The sequence below is a fragment of the Lasioglossum baleicum genome, chromosome 4 (genome assembly GCF_051020765.1).
Source record: "Lasioglossum baleicum chromosome 4, iyLasBale1, whole genome shotgun sequence".
In the NCBI taxonomy this organism is placed as follows: Eukaryota; Metazoa; Arthropoda; class Insecta; order Hymenoptera; family Halictidae; genus Lasioglossum; species Lasioglossum baleicum.
The window spans coordinates 14,406,526-14,428,246 of record NC_134932.1 but is presented as its reverse complement, the minus strand read 5'-3'; the positions used below and the strand labels follow the sequence as shown (position 1 = coordinate 14,428,246).

Sequence of the window (21,721 nt, the reverse complement as noted above, 5' to 3'; positions counted from 1 at the left end):
TCAGCCCTTCTCTAAATTTGGTTACTAATGTATAGACTGCGAATTTTTATGCAAAATAAAAATGTTTTGCATTGATCGTGGGAAGCAGGAATAACATAAAAATTGACTTCATCCCTTTACAACATTCTTGAATTTTTTAAATCTTTTACTGTTTTATATTTCACCCAACTAGTCTAGTGATCAGCTTTAATTTATTATTATTATATATATATATATTATTAACAGAAAATGAAATTTAACAATATAATTAATAAAGACAAGAAATGAACAATTGCTCTCCAATGGTTAAGCAAACTTTCTATCTTAAGTAAACGAGCACGAAGTTTGCAATAGTTTATTTATTATCCGTATATATAGTAGTTCTACAAAAGTGAACATTAATTAACATATAATATAATCATATATAATAGGAAACGCGATAACGTTGGTTTTCCGTGACTAGCATTAAAAAAGCTCCTGGTAGAATCTTTACGTCGATTCAAGTAGACGAATATTCATACAATTATAAAAATGGATGGTTGTATACATGAATACAACCGGCACATAAATTATCTACAATTATGTTGTGATCGCTATTGTAAAATAATACCACATCAATGAAGTTCTCAAACGGTGCGCGAGAATACTAACGCAATAGAACGTTATCTGGGAAAGAAAATGATGATCTTCGAACACATGAAACTTTTCCATGATCCGCAAACAGTACAGCTCGGTTTAAGCCAGCTAAATATTTTTTCGGCTGGATTAGATGTCTATATTCTTAACGATAAAGAATAGACACAATCCAATTCGTCGATGCAATCCCGCGCGTGTACGTTGTCCCTTTGATAGTTCCTTCTACGATACCATGTTCTACTTCCTATGTCTACGGTAGACTCCAGTTTACTCATCTATCAGAAGCATATCTCTACAATGCTTTTGTTTTGTGATTCTCTTCGGTCTCGTGAACGAGACCGAGGATAGCATTACTCTTGCCAGTACAACTTACTCTGAAAGTGCTTTCCATTATACGGATCATAAGCGCACGCTTGGCAATCCGGATCTATATTCTCAAATCAACAGCCGTTAACGCTAAAATCAATAAAATACTAACTTATACACGGAAATACGATGAACATCGTAAACGCATGGACGGACTGAGATTAAAGTACGATTCCGTGAGTCTTAACATCTTAGACAATTTTTCGAATGATATAGAAATTGTTTCTAAAAGAGAAGGAAGAACTGTCTCAGTTACGAGATCATACTGTACCATCGGTAGAACTTTGATCTTCGCTTCCGAATTTGTATAAAAGAGGGTACACAAAGATTTCGATAAGATGTGTTCCAGTTGCAGAACCAGAGATTACGAGCGAATCCATTCTTCTGCGAGAATTTTACTGTCTAATGAAGTATGGATTAATGGATATTATTTAAAACCTAGTTGTTACGTTAAGAATACTATTGTCGACACGAGATACTAGTGTACCACTATTTCCTTCTCTCGTTGCGAACAAAACGTTTGTTGACCCATTAAAGTCCCATCCGAATGACACTGCGATCAAAATTCTTCGCTAGAATTTATAAATAACGACGGTAAAAGATTCGAATAAAAGTGTGACCAAAATACGGCAGTCGGAGGGTTCGAACGAAAGTGGAGCTTAGGCGAAAGGTCACTAACCTTCGGATGAATCGTTTAAGTACACTTGGGACTAGAATGAATGCTTCCGCGAATGCAAGAATCGTTTGTACACTATTCTTCTGACGATTGAACATTGGCAGTTTTCGAGTCTGATTCAGTCTGAAACGGAGCGATAATTTATTTAAGCTGTGCCGGCGTGGAAGATCTGTCGTACGACGATGGTGGTGGTAAAGCCAAAGACGGCGGTAAGCTCGTGGTACTCGTCAAGGTCGAGTCGAGCTTACGGGCTTCGTGTTCCAATAACACTGCGTCCAGCGACGGGTCTTGAGCCACTGTTCTCAATGAATCGCCTAAAGCTTGTCTCAATTGTTGCATCTCCCTGCCAGCCCTTGAACTTCTCAGCACATACAATTGTCTGCGTTTTATCTCTTGATTCAGTTGTTCCCGCAGTAATTGAATCTGTTCGGAAAAATCAAAATTATAATGACATTCTCAATCTTAGAATGCGGATAATCACTACCTGATTTTCCAGACGCAGCACTTGCTGACGATGACTCTGCTCCCTTGCTTCCAACAATTTCTCCGCCTGCAGCTGTGCAGCCCTGAGTCTCTCGACTTCTCCCGATCTATCCCGACTATAATCGTACATCGAATGAGTATGAACATAGCTAGACTTCATTCTTATCAGTTCTGCTTCCTTCTCCGCCAGCTGAGTCTCCAATCTGCGGACTTTCAATCTCAATTCCCTGTTCTCTTGTTCGTAATGGTCCACGTCGAAACCGGTACCCAACAGCTCCGTGTGCGCTTTCTCTGGCCTCTCGTAACTCTTGCTGCGAACGTTGCTCGACTTAGCAAATGACACTTGGCGTTCTAAATTACGCTTATCAGCTTCTAACATCTTCACCTAAAACGTTATTATGAAAGAATGCGTGATGGTTGTTGATTGACCGTAAAATATCTACCTTGTCGCTAAGCGCATCCAGCTTTCCTCTCATTTCGCTCCTTTCTCTTTGCGCAGCCTGCAACTGACGCATCAGCTCCTCATCTTTGTTCGTTGTTTCCTCCTGCGGAAAACTGGCTATCCTCAACTGCGACTCTAAGGTGCAACGTTGCACCTCGTTGTTAGCCAGCTCATTCTGCATTCGATTTATTTGATCCGTTAGCGACTGGTTCGTTCGTTTCAGCTCGCTCAGTGTCTGCTGCAAGGACTCCACGCGCTCCGTCAAAATTCTTCGCTCGTTTTCGGTGTTGGTCAGTTGTTTTTGCAACTGGAACAATGATAAATCGATGAAAATAATGATTTCTTGCAATTCTTTTAAATATAAAGAAGTACCTGTTTGGTTTTCTCATTGGACGTCTGCAAAGTCGTCGTCAATTCTAGAACGTTGCGCTGCAGAGAATTAATTTCACTCTTCAACTCGCTTTCCGTGTTGGACGCTTTCTCTAAAGTTATGTTTAACTGTTCTATTGTTGATTTCAACGAAGCACAGCGTTCCTCTAAGCTTGCCATGGCTCTGTTCTGAGTCTCGCTTCTTTCTTGCAGCTTCTGTACAATTATTTAAAAAAATAATGTAATTCAAGATTGATGAACAAGTTTAAAAGTTGTACGCTGAATTCACGTACATGAATATTTGCTTCCTTCTCTTGGAACATCATCTGCAGTCTCTGGAGATCACCCTCCAATGACATTCTCTGTAATTCCAATTTGGTAGCTCGAGACTCGCTCCTGTTTAGCTCCTCTTGCAAACTGCGCTTCTCGTTTTCCACTCGACTGAGAGCTTGCTTCATTTTCTCCAGCTTGTCCTGTAAATTATAAAACAATTCAAAAATAGAAGCGCTTTCTCGAAAGAAAATTGTTTGGCTTTACCTCGCACTGTATCTTTTCTTCTGTGCCACTGTTGATTATTAGCTCGAGGTTCGCCAGCTTCTCGCGCAGCTGCTCGCATTCCTCTGTCTTTTGTTGCAAAGCGTTCAACTTAAAAGATACCCATCAGTAACGACTTAAAAATTACAACCGAAGCTCCATAAACAAAATATACCTGTATGTCGTAACTGCCTTGCCTCTGAGACAGCTTCATTTCCAATGAGTTCTTCTCGTCTTGCAGCATTCTGATGTTGGCCAGTAGCGTGTTTATTTGGGAGTCTGACTTGTTCTGGATCTCTTGAGTTTCTGTCAGCTGTTTCTTCAAGTTGCTCAGCTCCGTTTTGTAGTCATCCTAGAGATCGAACAAAATTTAAACTAATTTACGCTCGGACGGCGTACCATTTCTACAATTTGCTTTTCATTTTGATCATTTGCTGTTAATTTAATTGCTAAAAACTCTGGCCAAAAGAAATCTGTAGGAAATTCACCGAAGGAAACAGCAATTACCCTTTCGCGTTCGATTTGCGCCACTTGTTGCATGAAGGACCGCACGCCCTTCCTAACTGCTTCAGGATCGACATCGAATATCGCGTCTCTGCCGGAGTCAGTGTGCTCTTGAGCTGAAACATCAGCTAAACGATTAATTAATCTTCTATGTCAATCAATCGACTACTCACCTCTTGCAGGACTCCATCTTCTCGAAGGACTCATCAATTTGAACGGCATGTTCACGCTTCCGTCCATCGGAATACCAATGATACGTCGCAAGGTAGAACCCACGCTACTCAATTTCTGATCTGCTTCCTTCTTCGCGATTTCTAGCTGAGACAACTGAGCATCCAGGGCTCTGACTCGTCCTTCAGATCCTCCGAGACGCGCCTAAACAGCACATACAACAAAAAACAGTACTCAATCAATTTTCTAGATTTATTTAATTAGATTAATTTTGATATTACCTTCAGTTCCTGAATTTGTTGGGAAGCATCAGCCAAGCAAACTTCCAAATTATGTTTCTGATCTTCGAGTTTTCTCTCCCTACATCGACAGTCCTCCAGTCTAACCAGCAACTCTTGCTCCCTCGTCCGCCATCTTTCATCTTCCTCGTCAGCACGCGAACGCAGTCTTCCAAGCTCTTGTCTGGTGGCTTCTAAACTGTTATCCACATCTATCAACTGACCAAAAATAGTTGGCAGATGAACAAATATAGAATGCAATATGTAAAACAGGCGAACAAAATAGATACCTGTTTTTTTACTTGATGCAGTTGCAACTGCAGCCGTTCTCTCTCCTCTGTCTCATTCGCCAGTCGAGCTTGCAGCTCTTTCTCATCGCTCTGTGCTTGCGCGTTGCTATCGTGAGACTTTTGCAACTCGTCCTGTGTAAACCGTAATTGTTTCTGCAGCTGCGAAGTCTCTCGTTCCATGTCCCGTAGCTGCGCCTGAAGACGCGATCTTTCTGCGTCTATGGTTACTTTCATGTCCTCCAGAGCTTTACAATCAAAAATATTAATTAATAAGACGCTACAGCCATTTACAATGTATAGTCGCTACGATATACCTGCAATCTTCTGATACGACTCTTCCAACGTCCTACTCTGTTCTCTCTTTTCACTTTCAATGCGTTTAACGTGCTCCCGCAGTTCTTTATTGCTGTTATGGTACTTTTCCTTCTCATACGTGGAGTCTGCTAATTGCCTTCTGACATCCACTAGCTCTTTGCGCAGGCTTTCGTTCAGAGTCTCAACTGGAAGTATGTAATTATTGGTAAGCAATCAACAACCAAGCGTTAATATAAATTACCATCTTTGAGTTTTCGAACAGTCTCGTGCAGCTGATTTTGCAGACTGTCCACCCTATCCTCAGTCAGGTGCAATTGAACTTGCAGTTCTTCAGACTCTCTCTGCGCCGATTCCCGTTCCTTCCACAGCTCTTCTATCTTCAGATCAAGCTTTATCCTCTCTTCGTCGGATTTCAACTTAGTCTCGTCCAACTTCGTCTTCAAACGATTCAACTCGTCGCGCAATTGTTTCGTATTGTTGCGCTCCTGTTCGGCACGCGACGCGGCCTCCCTCTTTATCCTCTCCACGTTGTTCTTCTCTTCTTCCATTTCTCGCAGAACACCCTCGAGCTTCTCCATCAGCGCTTGTTGATCGTGATGAGCTGAGGAAATGTATTGAATAAAATTAGGATTTTTAATACAACCGATCTGATACAGCTTAGTATATTTTTACCCATCAAAAGAGCCTGCTGTTTGTCATTCTCCGCTCTAAGAAGAACCTCCTCGTGCTGCTGACACAAGTTCTCCATCTGTTGCTGCATCTCGTCTATTCTCTGCTGCAATTGGTTGATCTCGTTGTTCTTCTCACCGCTTAGTTGTAACATCGACTGCTGAAGTCGCTTCTCCAGACTTATCTTGACCTGTTCCTGCAAAAATAAATTCAGTCAATTTAGCTTTCCGCCAATCGTGCACACGCGAAGTTCTTACTTTCTCCTCGTTCAGCTTCTTAATATTATCCTCGCTGTGTTTCTTCAAGTTGGAGATAATATGATGGAATTCAGCCTCTTGGTCGCCGCTTTGCTGCGTCATACTCTGCTTCATTTCCTTGGCCCGTTTCTCGCTGTTTTCCAAATCCTTCATCAGTCTTTCTACTTGTCCCTTTAGACTTTCTTTGTTAACTAACAGTTCTTTTTGCTCCTTCTCCAGCTGCGTCTTTTTCATGTGCATACTCTCTAGGTTAGTTTGCGTATCGAACAGGACACCCTCCAAGGTTTCCTTCTCGCTGCGCATCGATGCAAGCTGCTCTTGCAATCGCTGCACTTCTTTTTCGTTGGTCTCCAGAAGCACCTGCCAAACCGTGTCAAAAACTAATAAGTAGACTGCGGATCTTTATGCATTTATGACATCTGAAAATTTTTTAAAAATGCTAAAATGTAAAATTTGATAGAATTTGGTACGATTTTTATTTATTCCAGATCTAAAAAGGCTACGACCACTGAAAATAAGATTTTACTTAATTCCACTTTCTCAAAATTCTACCAATAATTATCGGTATTCTTTAATTCTTTAATTAAACTTCGGTGGAAGTACAACGACAAACCTGTTTCTCCTCGTTGTCCTTTATCAGATCTTCCAAGTTCCGGTTGATCCTCCCATTCATCTCGTTTGCTTGCTCCAATCTTTGTCTGAGTCTCATCAGCTCCTCGTTCAAGGTCTCCTTCTTCCTCGCTAGAACCGATAATTGATTGCTCAGGTCTCCACGTTCTCGCGTGACCTGCGCCAATTCTATTTCGGTCTTCTCCTTCTCGATCTCCAAAAATTTCACTTTCTCGTTCAACGTAGCCTTCTCCGATTCCAAATCCAGCCTGATTTGCTCCGCTTGCAGCAGCTCCTTCCTCAGGGAGCCTAAATCACCTTGCTGATCCGTACACTGATTCGCCAATTTCGCCTTCTCGTCTGTCACCTGAAATTTGGAAATCCGTCATCACTAGATCTTTATGCATTTTTGGCTTCAAAAAATGTTTAAAAAAATGCTAGAAAATAGAATTCCACAGAATTTAGTACGATTTTGATTTATTTCAGACCTACAAAGACTGCTACCATTGAAAATAAAATATTACATGATTTCGCTTTCTTAAAATTTGCCTACAAAAATTGAAAATAGCATAAACATCCGCAGTCTAGTCATCACGGTTAAAAATCGGGATACAGAGTTCAAATAATCTTTAATACCTTCTTCAGCTCCTCTTGCAGCCGATGTCTCTCCTGCTCGTGATTACTGCAAACCGATTCCAACTTCATCAGGACTTCTTGGACGTCCGACTTTTCCAATATCACGCGTTCTAACTCCAGTTCCAAGTCGCCTGCATAATAATTTAGTTAATAAAGAATTATAAGCAACAATTATTCAGAGAAGATTACCTTTGTTCTTCTCGATGTGAGAAATCAAACCATCGGTCTCTAATTTCTGCTGTTCCAACATGTCTTTGCTTAAATAGGCTTTGTTTAACTCCTCCCGCAGAGTCAACAACTCCTCTCTCATTTTACTGCATCTATCTTCTTCTGAACGGAGATTAATCTCCCTGATAAATCAACATAAAATCAGTGTTAATCGGCAAGATTACCAAACAACAATCAATATTCACCTTAACTCCGCTTCTTTGGAAACTCTGTTCAATTCGCTCTGCAGATACAGTTTCTCATCCTCAAGACTATCGCAGAGCTTCTGTAATTTATTGTTGGCCTTCTGCATCTTTTCGTAATCGTTGTTCAAATTCTCCATCTGAAAAGAGCATCCCGTGTCTCTGTACACTATCAACAAGATGCGTACATGCTTCGTACGATAGTGAAAAATCGTATACCATGCTGTTAATTTCGACTCTACTCTTGTCTAGCGCATTCTTTTCCACTCTCACAGTGTCTAGACCTTTTTGCAACATGTCCTTCTCTTGATTCAGCTGCGAACACTTCGATCGAGCCGCATCCAGTTCGGAGATTAATTCCTGCACACGTTTCTCCAAGATTTTCATAGTTTCTTCCGCGTTCTCGCATTGTTTCCGGGTCGCCACCAACTGTTCTTTATTGCTTTGCAGTTTCACCTATCCCCAGGCAGCGAAACAGATTATTATAGAGCACTGTGAGCTCCTCGGAGGACGAATTAAGCTATGTGCACATTGAAGCGACATCGAGCAACTTCTCGTCGACTTTTTTAAGAAGGCAACAAGAGGCGGCGGAACGTAGCTGGATCTTGCTCCAGTGTGGACATAGCTTTACGCTGCTTCGATTTACCAAAAGTATAGAATATAAAATCTTCACACCTGAAGCTCGTGTATAGTCAACTGATATTTATGCAGCGCTGCTTGCACAGCACTGATCGTACTTTCAGCAAACGCTGGGATGGTGTTGCTTCTTGTACCTCTTTTCGGTGATTTCTGGGGGATCGGGACGCTGGGTGTTAAATGCAGATGAGGGGGTCCTTGGGTGCTCTCGATCTCGCGAGCTTCTGCATCCTGGATCACCGCGTGCGCTATGTCTCTCAACGCGGATTGCAGGATCTCAACGTCGTCCTGGGCACGCACGTTACGTTGCATTTCCGTTTCTGCCTCCACGCATCTCTCCTCCTAACAGAGCAAACTTATCACTAGGATTCTTATGCAACGTAGAAGTTGTTTGTATTAATTACAAGATACCAGAGCTAAATAGACATTTTTTAGAAATGCATAAAATTCGCAGTTTATCATTATTAGTAGACAGTGGATTTCATGCATTTATGGCAAAAATGAGTAGATGTAATTTAAAACAGCAAGATCATTAGAAAAATTTAAAAATACTGTTGTACTATTTTCAACTTATGAAACATATTAGGAAAGAAAATAAATGTCTATGTCGTTCCAGCTTGTTGCAATTCAGGCAAAACATTCTTATTTTGCATAAAGATCTGCTGTCTAATCATTACACTATGTACGACACGTATAAACTATGCTTCACTCCAATGATTTACCAAAGTGTGAACATCACGAATAAGCTGGTTGATTCTCTCTTCCTTCATGCGGTTCTCATGTTGAACAACGTCATACTGTTGCTTCAGCGATGACAACTCAATCTTCAAGTCTGACGCTACCTGTTCCTGCGCATGGTGAACTTGCTGCGATATCTAAAAATTGCCTTCAACAATTACAATGTCCAATAAATTGTATGAAGATTGTGGTCCTTCGTAAGTTTACCATTGGTTGCACAGCTGCTTGCATCTTCATAGCAAAGCCTATGTTGCTGCAAGCCGATGAAACGTCGTTAAAGGTAGAATTAATATTATTCTTCATTTTCGACAGATCTCTTTCCGTACTAGATTTTATCTCTGCGAATAATCGTTTCACGGAGACCACATCGCGCCAGAGGTTTAACAATCTATTGTGCTCTGAAGTATAATAATCATTGAACGCCTGCTCTTCTTCTCTCCATTCATCTTCTTTGATCGCTAATTCTTCTCTTAGTATGTCCCAATCGTTGCTCAATTTTTGTAGATCGTTGGTTAGTGCCTCGTTTGTCTGATGCGATTCTTCTAGTTGGTCCTTGAGCGTTGTGTTGAGTTGCAACAATTTTTCACACCTAAGACAAAATGGTACTTCTAAGTATGCACAGAGTGTTCACGCTATTACTGGATTACCTTTTGCGTTCGTCTGCAAGCTTTTTTAAGGCTGTGTCTAAATCATGAATCTGTTCTTCGCGCATGTCCCTTAATGTTTGATGCGCTGCGTCTAGTGGAGTGGGCAACACTGGTATAGAACTGGACAGTTTATTAGAATCATATGCGCTGGTCTCTGCCACCTGGTTCTCCAGCTCTGAACATCTTTGTTTGTATTGTAAAACCTGCAAGTATGGTTTGTTAGCTCTCTGTTCAGCGAAAACAATGCATTCATCAATTACTATGGTCTGTCCAATGAGACAGTTGTAACTTCAACTATACTGGCTATACAGAGTGGTCCACCTAGACGTAACCACCTAAATATCTCCTTTATTGCATAAACATCTGCAGTCTAGTAATTTCAAATAAAAGAGATATTTAGGTAGCTACATTTAGGAGGACCACCCTGTATTTACATTCACTGCTTTGTCTCGTTGGGCAGAGTATAGAGTATAGACTATAGGGGCAGAGTGTGTGCAGTACTTTGGCTTGTAAACGGGAAACAAGAGCCGCCTGATGCTGTTGTGCTTGTCTATATGTGTCCAGCCGTCTCTTGTAATTGGCAGCCTCTTCTTCGAGACGATGACGCAGTTCAAAATTTTGTCTGACCAGTGCATCTGGCGATAGATCGTCATCGTCCTTGTGTTCCCCCATACCACTGGCAGTACTCCGTGACGAATCCATTTTACTGCTTGTGTTCTTGTCCGTCTTAAAGGGACAGATATGTAGTTAAGGGGATAGTCTTGTTTCCAGGATTAGGAAATTCTCATTTCTCGATAATGAAAAGAAGGGATTTTTCAGTAGTCAAAAGTGCTAGATAGAGAATCAATTTAGGCTGCAGTTGCCCTCAAAAGTCCTCTTTTTACGTTTATGAGGCATAATTTGCCTTATTCGGAAGCATAAAGCTACGACAGCTGTTGAATAATGAAAATTAATCCTTGTAAATGTAAAAATATGACTTTGATTTTATCTAGTGTTTTTCACTACTAAAAAACTCCATCTTTGTATTATCTAGAAATAAGAAGGCGGAATCTACCTCCTTAATTAAATGTAATATAAATGTAATATACAGGGTGAGACAGAGAGAAAATAAACATTAAAATTCCACTTTGAATTTCGGCTCATCCGGTATTACGCAATAAAATAATATTCCAATACTTAGAGACGTATACCTTTCAACAACGTTCCTATATTACATTCGTTTGGCAGATTAAGAGCGCATAAGTGCATCGTTGCGAGGTTAAAAAATATTTGACATTACGATTATATTTAGATAAAGAGAATATCTTCCCCTCGTTGTAAGTAGTGTTTCATTATCGATATCTATAGCGCATTTCTATTTATCTCTTAATGGTAAATGCGTTATACTGAAGCAACGCATTTCTTAAAACAGTCATGAAGTTTCGTGTTTATCATTGAGGTTATGTTTCTGTTTACTGTTTACCGCCGGTTGGCAGGGTGCATGGAAATCGCTCACACACGAATCCACACTCCACACATATGCAACATGCGGTTTCACAATAGCATGCGTCTGCATAGTGCAGCCACGCTGCACGAATTTCAAACGCCCATGCAATTAGCGCTTGGGAAGTAGTTTAACCGAACTTTGATTAAAAATATAACGAAGTTCCGGGATTTTATTAGAACGTCGGTTAGTCCCAATTAGGCCAGATGCGCTTTAGAATGAAAAACATATCACGAATAATTTGGTAGTCCCCTAAAAATGAATAGAAAAACTGCATACAGTTGCATCATTTAATGTGCAACGTTTAATTTAATCTACAGAAGTATTTATAATTTGTATAATTCGTTGTTGATTATAGTATCGAGGGATGTAAACGTTAATTATAATTAGACTCTGGATTTAAATGTATTTGTTATATAAAATTGGGTAGGCGAAATGTAAAATAGCAGGAAAATTGGATTCTATATTTCTTGTATCCGACGCAGAAAATTCTTGTTGCATAACCGTACTTTAATTATTGATAAGAAATGTTTAAATGTTAAAAAATGTTTCAAGGCTGAGAAATACCTCTTTCGTCTTACTAGGCCCTCTAAGAAACGGTGGCCGCCGCCTTTCCATCTGTCCTCTCGTCGAGAGCTGGGGAATGCCTTTGGACAATGACTGGAACAGAGAATTTTTTCAATAAATAAACAGAAAAAAGTAAATTATTTCGCGAGGTTGTTCGAGGGATATATATTAGCGCAAGGGGAAAGATCGTGTTCACTGGTCTCATTGCCAACGGAATCTTCTTCTGCCGATGAATTATCATTTGAATTGATAAACAGGAAAAAGAAAAGAACTGGACGATAATAAATAAACCAACATCAAGCTGACATGACTCGCGTTCCGCGGCACGTACATATATATATTTCAAACCAGTCACTGTTTCGCTAGGTCAGCTTAATCTGTGCTGGTAAAAGCAACAAACAGTTGGAAAAGTATATCGTTATCAAGCCCGCGACGTTATACCGAGTTGTTCCGTTTAAATGAATTTCAAACTCTCTTTACAAAATAAAAACCCATCTCGGAACCACGTCTTCTTTTTCCAGATGAACAGGGTAAATCTTTTTAGAGCTTAGGAGTTGATTCCCAGATCTAACCCAGACACTGTGTCCAAGGTGTTCGTTAATTAAGATGGCCTTGATTTAGATTTATAATTTAGACCCTTAATTTAGACCTAGGTACAGTGCCCAGGACTTGTGAGAAACTTTAGGATCCTGGAAAACAGGATTGAACCCTTCAGAGAGGTAACTGACTTCTGTTTTTCTGAGGAGATCCTTTATCCCAGACCTATAGGACATCTTTATCAATTCAACATTATGGGCACAGACATAAAAATAGAACTGAAGCCTTTAAGAAAGTAGCTAATTCCTAGTTTTCGACGGATGTCCTTTACCCCAAGACCAACTTAATTAATAAACAACTTGGGGTGAAGGACCTAGCTTCGTCGAAAACTAGGAATTAGCTACTTCTTTAACGGGTTCAATTCTATTCTTATAGGACGATGTTGAATTGATAAAGTTGTCCTCGGTCTGGGATAGGGGATCTGCTCAGAAAAACAGAAGTCAGTTACTTCTCCGAAGGATTCAATCCTGTTTTCCCGGATCCTAAAGTTTCTCACAACTCCTAGGCACTGTACCTAAGTCTAAATTAAGGAATTTCCTTCGAAAACAGAGCTTAGCCAACTTCCTGCAGCTTTCGGAGGGTCGAACCCTACTCTAAAATGTTTTGCAGGTCCCAGACACTGCATCCAGGAAGCGATCGTTATTTTTATAGGACGTGCAATTTTTCATAAATCCTACGCACTGTGTCTATGATGTTGAATTGATAACGTTGTCCTAGATCTGGGATAAAGGATTCCAGTTTTCCCAATCCTATTTTCCCGGATCCTAAAGTTTCTCACAAGTCCTAGGCACTGTACCTAGGTCTAAATTAGGGGATGTCTTTCGAAAACAGAGCTTCCTGCAGCTTTCTGAGGGTCGAACCCTACTCTAAAATGTTTCGCAGGTCCCAGACACTGCGTCTAGGTGGCGATCGTCCCAGGTTAGGGTACGAGGGCATCCTAATTGTCTGTGGAAACGATTCGGCGGGCGGGACGTGGCTCGCAGAGGCGTTCCTCCCTCGATTGTTCCTCTTTCGGCTGGCAGAGGTTTGTCGTATCCGGTGTCTGGGCGAATGGAAGTAGAAGAAGCACGACCCACTGCCAGGCACCGAATGGCACCAATCGATATGTATATGGCGAACCCGGGTTCTCGCGAGGATATCACCCTTCGAATACACTGTCCTAACTTTTCTACGACTTCGTGCGCACAAGTTTAAACGCGGCGTGGCGGAGAGGCGAGCCGCAAAATCGTTAACCCTTTGCGGTCCAAAGTGTTCCCTCGCTTTTATTTCACCTCTTCTTGCAACATCGAATTACTCGGCCCGTATTCCACAGTTTTGGTCCACCGGAAGCCAAATGATTTTATACATTTATGACAAAAAAGGGATGGTGCAATTTGTTGTTGTTGTTGTCTCATTATTGATGCAGACAATTTTTCTTTTGCACAGAGATCCGCAGTCTAATGATAAGGAAGAGACTATACATCGAACCGTCATCTATCTTGAGAAAGAGAACTACTTGCAGCGTTACTGATGCTATGAATAGAACGTAAGAAAAATGAAGACTCGACATCATGTTCAGGGTTCGACAGGGATCTATCAGCAATTAGGTGATTTTAAATAGTCTGGAGCTGGCAGCAGGAACCTCGGAAAATGGCACCGGGCGAGTTCAACGAACGAGGAAGCGTTTCAAGCAACCCCCTGAGAATCCCGCAGCTGGACTAACAATCGCGACGAGATAAAACCAGCGTGCTCTTTCTCTCTGTCTCGGCCACAGTCGATCCTTCGCGTCGATAGTAATAACAATTAGTCGGGGAGGGGGTGTCGGGAACACGACGCCCGGAAACTTTTCTCGTTCGTATATTCACGCCGCCGGTTTTCGATCACGTGTCCCGCGATATCGAGTTCAGAAACTCACGTAATTGCCCGGCATCAGGGAAGCCCCGCCGCGGAGGCGATGGAATTCGTCGAACCCATCGGCGAACTTTCTTTCCGTAAATCAATCTTTCCAATTACGATTCGAACGACCGCCTCTAATGAGCCTCGTTACGCTTCGGTAAACTGCCTCCTTTACCCCTCGGCGCCTATCGCGGTCGAGACAAAATTTATCGGGTCTAGTTAGACTGCGGATCGCTCCACAGCGATCCTGTGCGATCCTAGAAAATTTTTTCGCTATAAAGTAACAGTACTTTAAATCCTTCAAACAGGGCCGTCCCGTACTATGATGCAGAGAGGCGGCTCCATAAGGGGGCGGCATAAGCAGCAAAATCAAAATACAATTTGAACCATTCGATAATTAAAAATCTTTACGCAAAATGACGTAAGAGGAGAATAAATTTCAAATGAATTTCTCTCAATTATATTCTGCACATTACCCTGAATTCTCTGAATGAACCATTCACTTCAAGTTAGAAGGGTGAAACTGTAGTAGGTTGTTATAGTTGATATGGTTCATATCATTATTGCAAAGTAGTTTATACAATATTTTTATTTTAAATAAAATCAGTTTAAATCACAATCGAAGGTTATTTAAAAGAAAAAAGATTTAAGGGGCGGCATTAAGAAGGGTTACGTCGTACTGAGAAAATCTACCTCACGGCCCTGTCTTCAAAATCCAAAATATTATCCGTTTCAGATAATCGTGTTATTGAAGACAAAATTCGGAAATTCTCGACCATTGAAAATTAGTTTGCCGTTTCTGAAATTTTCGGGCTACCGAACAAGATGGGCTCCCGTGTGTGAAAACGGGGCAAAGGAAACGCTCGAACCGGATTGAGCTGCCCGTCTCTCCTATCTAAACGAGATTTTTGCAGACTATCGGGTCATTGAGTCTTCACCTCCACCCTCGTGTCTCCTCCCACTTTTCTCACGTTATCCCGGACCGGTGATAACGAGACAACGCTGGGATACATCACTGCAGCCGTGTAACTATGCTCGGTTTTACACAGAACAGAGAAGTGACAGCCTCTCGACCCATCCTCTTCTTTTTACTTTTTTCCACAAACCCCGGACAAAGTCGAGATCGCGTCGAGCTTCGAGCGATTCTGGAACGCGTCCGGTTCACTTTCGTTATTATTAGTATTGCTCATCGTTCGCGCAAAATCGGAAGGCTATACCTGAGTTTGGTGGAGAAATCCGCCCCCGACCCGGACAATTCGATAGCCTACCCAAAAAGATCCCGTTCTGCCAAGTTTCAGCCCCATATCTCATCCGAAAGGGTAGTTATTCAAGAAAATCGAAAAACCAGTTTTCACCTATTTTCCCCATTTATTGAGAATTCAAAATTCTGAAAAAAATCTGACACATTTCACATTGACACATATCAGGTATCATTCTCAGATTTTTCCGTTGCAAACTCTGGTTGTAACTGACTATGAAGACATCTTTTGGGGTTCACCATATATTCTAGTGGGTAAGTCGAAGACAGGGTATGCGTTTTCGATAAAAGGACTCATCGGAGGTTTACGAGTTTCCGAATGCGAGCGAGATCTCGAAGAATTTCACTGGTGTTGTGATATCGATCGCACACACCGCCGATAAGTGCAGCGAAAGGGTGTAGCGTGAGGGAATTCGGGCTACACGGAATTCACGGTCACATAGTTCTGTAAAGGGACGCCTCCACTCGTCCTTGACCATGCCGGAACGAGCTCCGATTAAACTCTTCGAATACCGAATTGATTTATGGTCGCTCGCATAGTCGTTGAACTTCCGCGATTCGAAATCAATTTTTATCGTTCCGTTCAACCCCGGAAAATTCAATGTTTGCGACATTACGGCAGCTACAATTCATTAACTACTGTCATTCTTTAGCTACTGACAAGTTTGCTAGATTCGAATACGACCGGCATTTTGAAAATTAATCGGACGTGTTCCGAATCACTTGCGGAACAATGTAAATGGATTTATCTCGTTCGAGCTTCTAAAAAAGCTCCTAAACGTCGCGCCGTCGTTACGTCACGTAGATACAAGATAACGAGGCGGAGAAAAAGAAAAGAAACAATACCGCCGCAGAAATTAATGACGGTCAATGTTCAGTTTCTATTCTCGCGTAGATAGAAGACTCTGTGGGCGAATTGGTCTTTGAGTCTTTTATCAGCGGCGCCTGATTATCAGCCACTATCATTCTGTGCTGCGGGCTGCGCGCGATTTCACTGGCGGAGTCCGAATCTATCGTCGGAGTGTAAATTGTTAATTAATGGGGTCCCGACCCGTAGAAGTAAAGGGCAAATCCAATTGTTTCAACCTTTTCCCATAGAAGTTAGAACAATTGGTTTTAGGCAAAATAAAAATTGTCTACCAGAATTGCAACGAACTGGAACGGAATAGAAATTAATTTTCTTTCTTAATATGTTTAATAGGTTGAAAATAATGTAAAAGTACAGTGCTCTGAATGATTATAAACTCAACCATATTTTTACGTTTTTCATAGTACTGAAAGAAAAATTGACGAAATCGTTTATGCATTTTTGTATTCTAATACAAAATAAAAGCGAGCAAACAAAAAATAATAGTTTTGTTCCTCAAAAATCTGGAAAAAATGGCATTTGTTCTTAAAATTGTTGTTTAAGCTGTGAATAAGTATAGACTCATTATTAACTTTAATATCTTTCATTTAGTATTTAGTACATTTTCCTTTATTTTTTATTACATATAAGAGCCGATCAGGAACACTATAATATACTTAATAGCTTATTTAAAATGTCATTTGGAATATCTGCCCAAGGAGATTTTATTCTTTTTTTTAAGTTCGATAACACTTTCTATTTGTGGCTTCTCCTGATCATAAACTTTCCTTGCAAGGATACTCTATGTATAGGTTTTCGATGGGGTTCAAATCAGGGCTTAGGTTGGTCATGGTAATAGCTCGATCCCGAACTCTTGATACCACTTTTTTGTAGAGGATGCTGTATGAATAGGAGCATTATCTTGCTGGAAAATCGTTTTATCGTCTTCTATTAATGTTATAAAAGGCGACAAATAGTCGTGTAACATCTGTTGATAACTAGCAGCATTCGTTCTACCGTTTACAAAAGCTATTTCATTCTTAAAATTGTTTTTAAAGGCAGCCCAAACCATGACTGATCCACCTCCCTGAGCTCTTCGCGACATGATCTTTCTTTCCTTCCTCAAATCGTGCCAATAATAATTGAACCCATCAGGCTCATCAAGATCAAACTTTTTTTCATCGCTCCAGATCACATGTCTCCACATGCTATTTTTTTGAATGAATATTTCGGAGAATTTTAGTCTAGTGTCAATATGACGCTTTTGTAATGGCGGTTTTTGCACAAACATTTCTGATATTTAAACCTTCCAGAATATGCAACCCACTTTCTTACAAGACTGGAATCGCAGTTCAAGTTAAATCGACTTACAATTTTTGACGAAGAAGTTCCAGTTTTTAATATCTCCTTTAAAATTGCACGTTTTACAGTTGACGAAAATCGTGTAGAGTGTAGATCGTCCTAATCGCTTGATATTCCCGCAATTTTCAATAGCAAGTTTCAAGAAATGTTTAACTACACTTTGGGATCTATTAATTATACTCGCAATTTGTCGTTGACTTTTCCCACAGCTCTTCAAATTGATTATTCGTTGTTTTCCCACATCACTCAATTGCGTGTCACACGGCATAGTGTACAGTACAGAATTGTTTCAAAGATCCTTAAAAAAAATACTTTTAGAGACTTGCTGTAATATTACGATCACTAAGAAGATCTGACAAAACTTCAGAAACGTTCCGAATAAGGTATGAACAACGACTGAGTTTATAAATATTCACAGCTCAAATCTCCTTGTTTTGAAACATTCAGCTCTACTATATTGCACGAAGAAGAGATAGCAAGAAACTGTTAACATAGAAAAGGTCGTACTACCTCATCATAAATGTAGTAACACTTACTTAGTGGATTCTTAGAAATAATAACGAAAAAATACAGGAAATAAGTGTGAGTTTGTAATTATTCACAGCACTGTATTTTACACCTACTAATTTTTGTCATAAATGCATAAAATCCGCTGTGTAATAATAATTCACGCGGTCATGCGATTTTTGCCGTCCGTTCGAGGAAGTAGGCGGCGAGTCGTATTAATATCGTTTTCGACGGGAAATTAATGCACCACTATCGGCGGCTCATTTATTAATAAGGACAGCTGGACGTGACGAAGTGAACGTCTTATGAAGCCGGGGAAATTACCACGGTCAATGTTCATCGTTCATCCGGTTCACGTGCCGCGCGATACGTTTCACATCATCGCGAACAAATGATTGTGAGGGTCGAAGGAGACTCCTCGAAGCGACTACTTTACACGTGATCCGCCGTCTGCCAACCGATTAACGCACCTCCTTGTTTTTACAATAAAATGGTGTCGGCGGAGACGCCGAGGGTTAGGCGACCAAGGTTTCCGATCATCTTTATTCGGTGCAGTCTTTTTTCATTGAACCGGTTGCACGAAACTATTTTCACGAAATTAACTCCTTGTCGTATTTTAACGAGTCAGACTCGTAGTGAAGATTTGAACAAAGTCTTAATCATCAGTTTCAATCACTGTAACTGTAAAGGAAATGTTACGGCAAGGAGTTAATCGAGCTTGTGCTATTTTATGAGGCTTGTGCGGCGTCTATAATTTTGTCGTATCGATTTGAATCGAAGAGGAAACGTTTTGATGTGTTTTTGCAGGGGAAGAACGCTGTCCGATGAAATATGACGGGCAAAGTGGAGCGCTCGGTTTAATTGTAGGTTCTCGCGAAAAATCGAGCAGTTTTTGCGGTGCAATAGCATGACGGTGCTAAGCATTATCGACCGAACACACGAAGGCGACATATGTGGGGCTGATCGCGCGTGCGAAACGCACGAAACATTGTTTGACCACTCGAGGAGAAGTTTCTTTACACTTTTTACTCGCGCGGAATTAGTTATTGATAAGCAGAAAGCGGATTTTATGCGTTTATGACGAAAATCGTAGATGTAATTTGAAACAGTAAAAAGTTTATAGGAGCTTAACCGTGTTGTTATACTATTTTTAACCGATTAAACATATTGAGAAAGAAAATAGATTTCTATTTCATTCCAGGTCTATCGATAAGAATCGCGAAAATTCAGGGAAAGAGAGCGTGTTTAGACTCTTTGGTTGATTAGCGAGGCAGCGCGGGTTGTTACGTGCACTAAACCTTTTAACTCAAGCCGAACAAGTTGCAAGTCTGCAGACTGCCGTAAGGCGTCCTCGAGGAAAATGGCAGCGTCTTCGCAGAGTGAATGAGGCACCTGAAGAGGTTTGCTTGTACTTGAAATGACAAGAGGTGCACACGAATCTGTGTTTCTCTAGGCTGGATTGGAAAATATACATAGAATTAAATAGGGAGAAATCATATTTGTTATGTTCCTTTTTTCGGAGAAATGTTTTAAATAAAACTGATTGACGGTCAACACAGCAGTGAACACCGAAGGAGAGCAAGCTCAGTAGGTGAGCAGGAGTGCTGCTTTAAGAAACGCGTGCGACAGTCCTCGACCTCGACAAGCTAGTCAGCACGTGGTGACTATGGTTGGGAGACCGCGGCACGTGATAGAACAACCCCGACTTCGAAACCCGCCCCAATTACTGTATTCCATTCTACACAAGCCCCTGAAGTGTGCGTCATGCCCCTGCGAAACCGGACAGTGGTCAACGCATTATCGAAGCCGGCCATCATTTATTCATATGCACACCGGAAACACAATTTTCAACCCACGAGACTGTTTCACCTACGTGGAAATCGATGGGGCTCTTGGTTGGATTGAAAACTGACTCGAGAAACGACGTGGTCTACATTTGAAAATCTCATTCTTGCTCAATCCTATCTTCCAATTTTCTGAACGCTCATTCGAACTCACGACTACCTTAGTTCTCGTTTACAAAGCTACGAACCTTTTGCATTTCATGAACAATTTTGTGGTTTTATTTGATGATTTTTACGAAGCGACGAATCAAACATGAGAATCCCCGGATCACGATCCAGCGAGGGTACAAGTTTCTTAGTGAAATTAATTTTTCTTGCTCAATTCTATCTTTCAATTTTCTGAACGCTCATTCGAACTCACGACTACCTTAGTTCTCGTTTACAAAGCTATGAACCTTTTGCATTTCATGAACAATTTTGTGGTTTTATTTGATGATTTTTACGAAGCGACGAATCAAACATGAGAATCTCCAAATCACGATCCAGCGAGGAGAGCGCGTTTCCGCAAGAGCACAAGTTTCCTAGTGAAATTAATTCTGAAGTGGCGGCTCGATAGCGTCGGCCACGCGATCAATCACCGGAGTATAGTATCTTCGATCGTTTCGGGGGCGAGATCTCCGCAACACGGGCTGAACAATAAACCCCGGGAGAAACGAGATAATTAGCGGCGAGCAGTTAACTAGTTTCGCACCGGCGTGGATTGATTGACTCCTTCCATTAACTCGGACCCGGTGTACGCGTACCAAAGCGAGGCAAAGCGACGATCATGCGGAATCGAGCAAACGATATCCGACACCGGCACACTTGGGTTACCCGCTAATCTACTGATAACGATCCTCGATCTACGCTTTCTATGTATATCGTTAAACACCTACGATCCTGATCGATAGAAGCAATTCCAAACTTCAATACCAAACGTGAAGCTCGCAACCCTTCGCCAGGGTTTCGTCGATTTTCTCTTCGAGAAAGTCATTTTAATTTAATAATTAATCCTTCGTACGATTTTATACTTCTCGGAAGACCAACATGATTATGGGACAACAAATATATAAAATTAATGAAGAAACTATCAAAAGAAAACAAATACAAAGAACGGAAATACAATTGAATAAAATACGGGAACGAAGAAATTATGTCCCCACTCGATACAACGATAGAAAAAGACTTAAACAATCAAAAGAACAAAAACACGAATCATCGAAAAGCGAAAGAAGATGCTAGAGCAAAATTATCCAGGTGAGAAGTACGAATTTGAGGAAACAACGAATGCTGCGGCTCACCCGGGACATTTTGTGCAGGATGTTTTCGCAGCGAGAGGACGTTGACAGTTGTTGAGGATGTCCGGTGGAATGTCAGAGGGATGTTGAAGATGATGGTTCGGCGGCGATACAGTTTCCTCGGGGCCTGTCGACGGACAACGAGGTTCGGTTGCGTTCGACGCGGACGGACGGCTGGCCTTCACTGAAGCAGCGGCGTCGGCGTCGAGGCTTGTCGTTGGCGTCGGCGTCGGCGTCGCGATGCTCCTGCTACCGTGATCCTGGCTCGCGTGTGATCGCGTGCTTCGAACCACCCTATGATCCACGGGATCTGCGGAGGGTTGCGAGCAAAGGATACACGGGGTGACTATTTCGGTATCGCCCGTAAACTTTGTTTTGTCAGTTAACGATGCCTACGAGCCGGTCTCGTGATAACGTACTCGCACTATCAAACGCACCCTCATTTACGATCCGCAAGCC

At 41.3% G+C, this 21,721-nt stretch overlaps 1 protein-coding gene across 2 annotated transcripts; it reads right to left on the bottom strand.

Moving 5' to 3' along the window:
• Positions 1–323: 323 nt before the first annotated feature.
• On the bottom strand, positions 324–21,409 carry Root (ciliary rootlet coiled-coil, rootletin). Of its 2 annotated transcripts, none has more exons than XM_076422473.1 (27): positions 21,266–21,409; positions 11,696–11,788; positions 10,147–10,371; positions 9,646–9,848; positions 9,206–9,587; positions 8,983–9,135; positions 8,300–8,602; positions 7,844–8,080; positions 7,628–7,764; positions 7,404–7,564; positions 7,215–7,345; positions 6,583–6,945; positions 5,970–6,329; positions 5,716–5,908; positions 5,285–5,644; positions 5,043–5,228; positions 4,729–4,973; positions 4,442–4,657; positions 4,163–4,364; positions 3,993–4,117; positions 3,661–3,837; positions 3,489–3,596; positions 3,245–3,424; positions 2,955–3,167; positions 2,584–2,889; positions 2,142–2,525; positions 324–2,080 (listed from the first exon to the last, which is right to left on the bottom strand). In XM_076422473.1, the coding sequence occupies exons 1-27, from the start codon at positions 21,272–21,274 to the stop codon at positions 1,799–1,801; spliced, it is 5,934 nt and encodes a 1,977-aa protein (XP_076278588.1). In that variant the 5' UTR covers positions 21,275–21,409; the 3' UTR covers positions 324–1,798. The 2 variants fall into 2 exon arrangements, with proteins under 2 accessions (XP_076278588.1, XP_076278590.1); XM_076422475.1 differs by having other exon boundaries at positions 3,993–4,105.
• Positions 21,410–21,721: the final 312 nt, after the last annotated feature.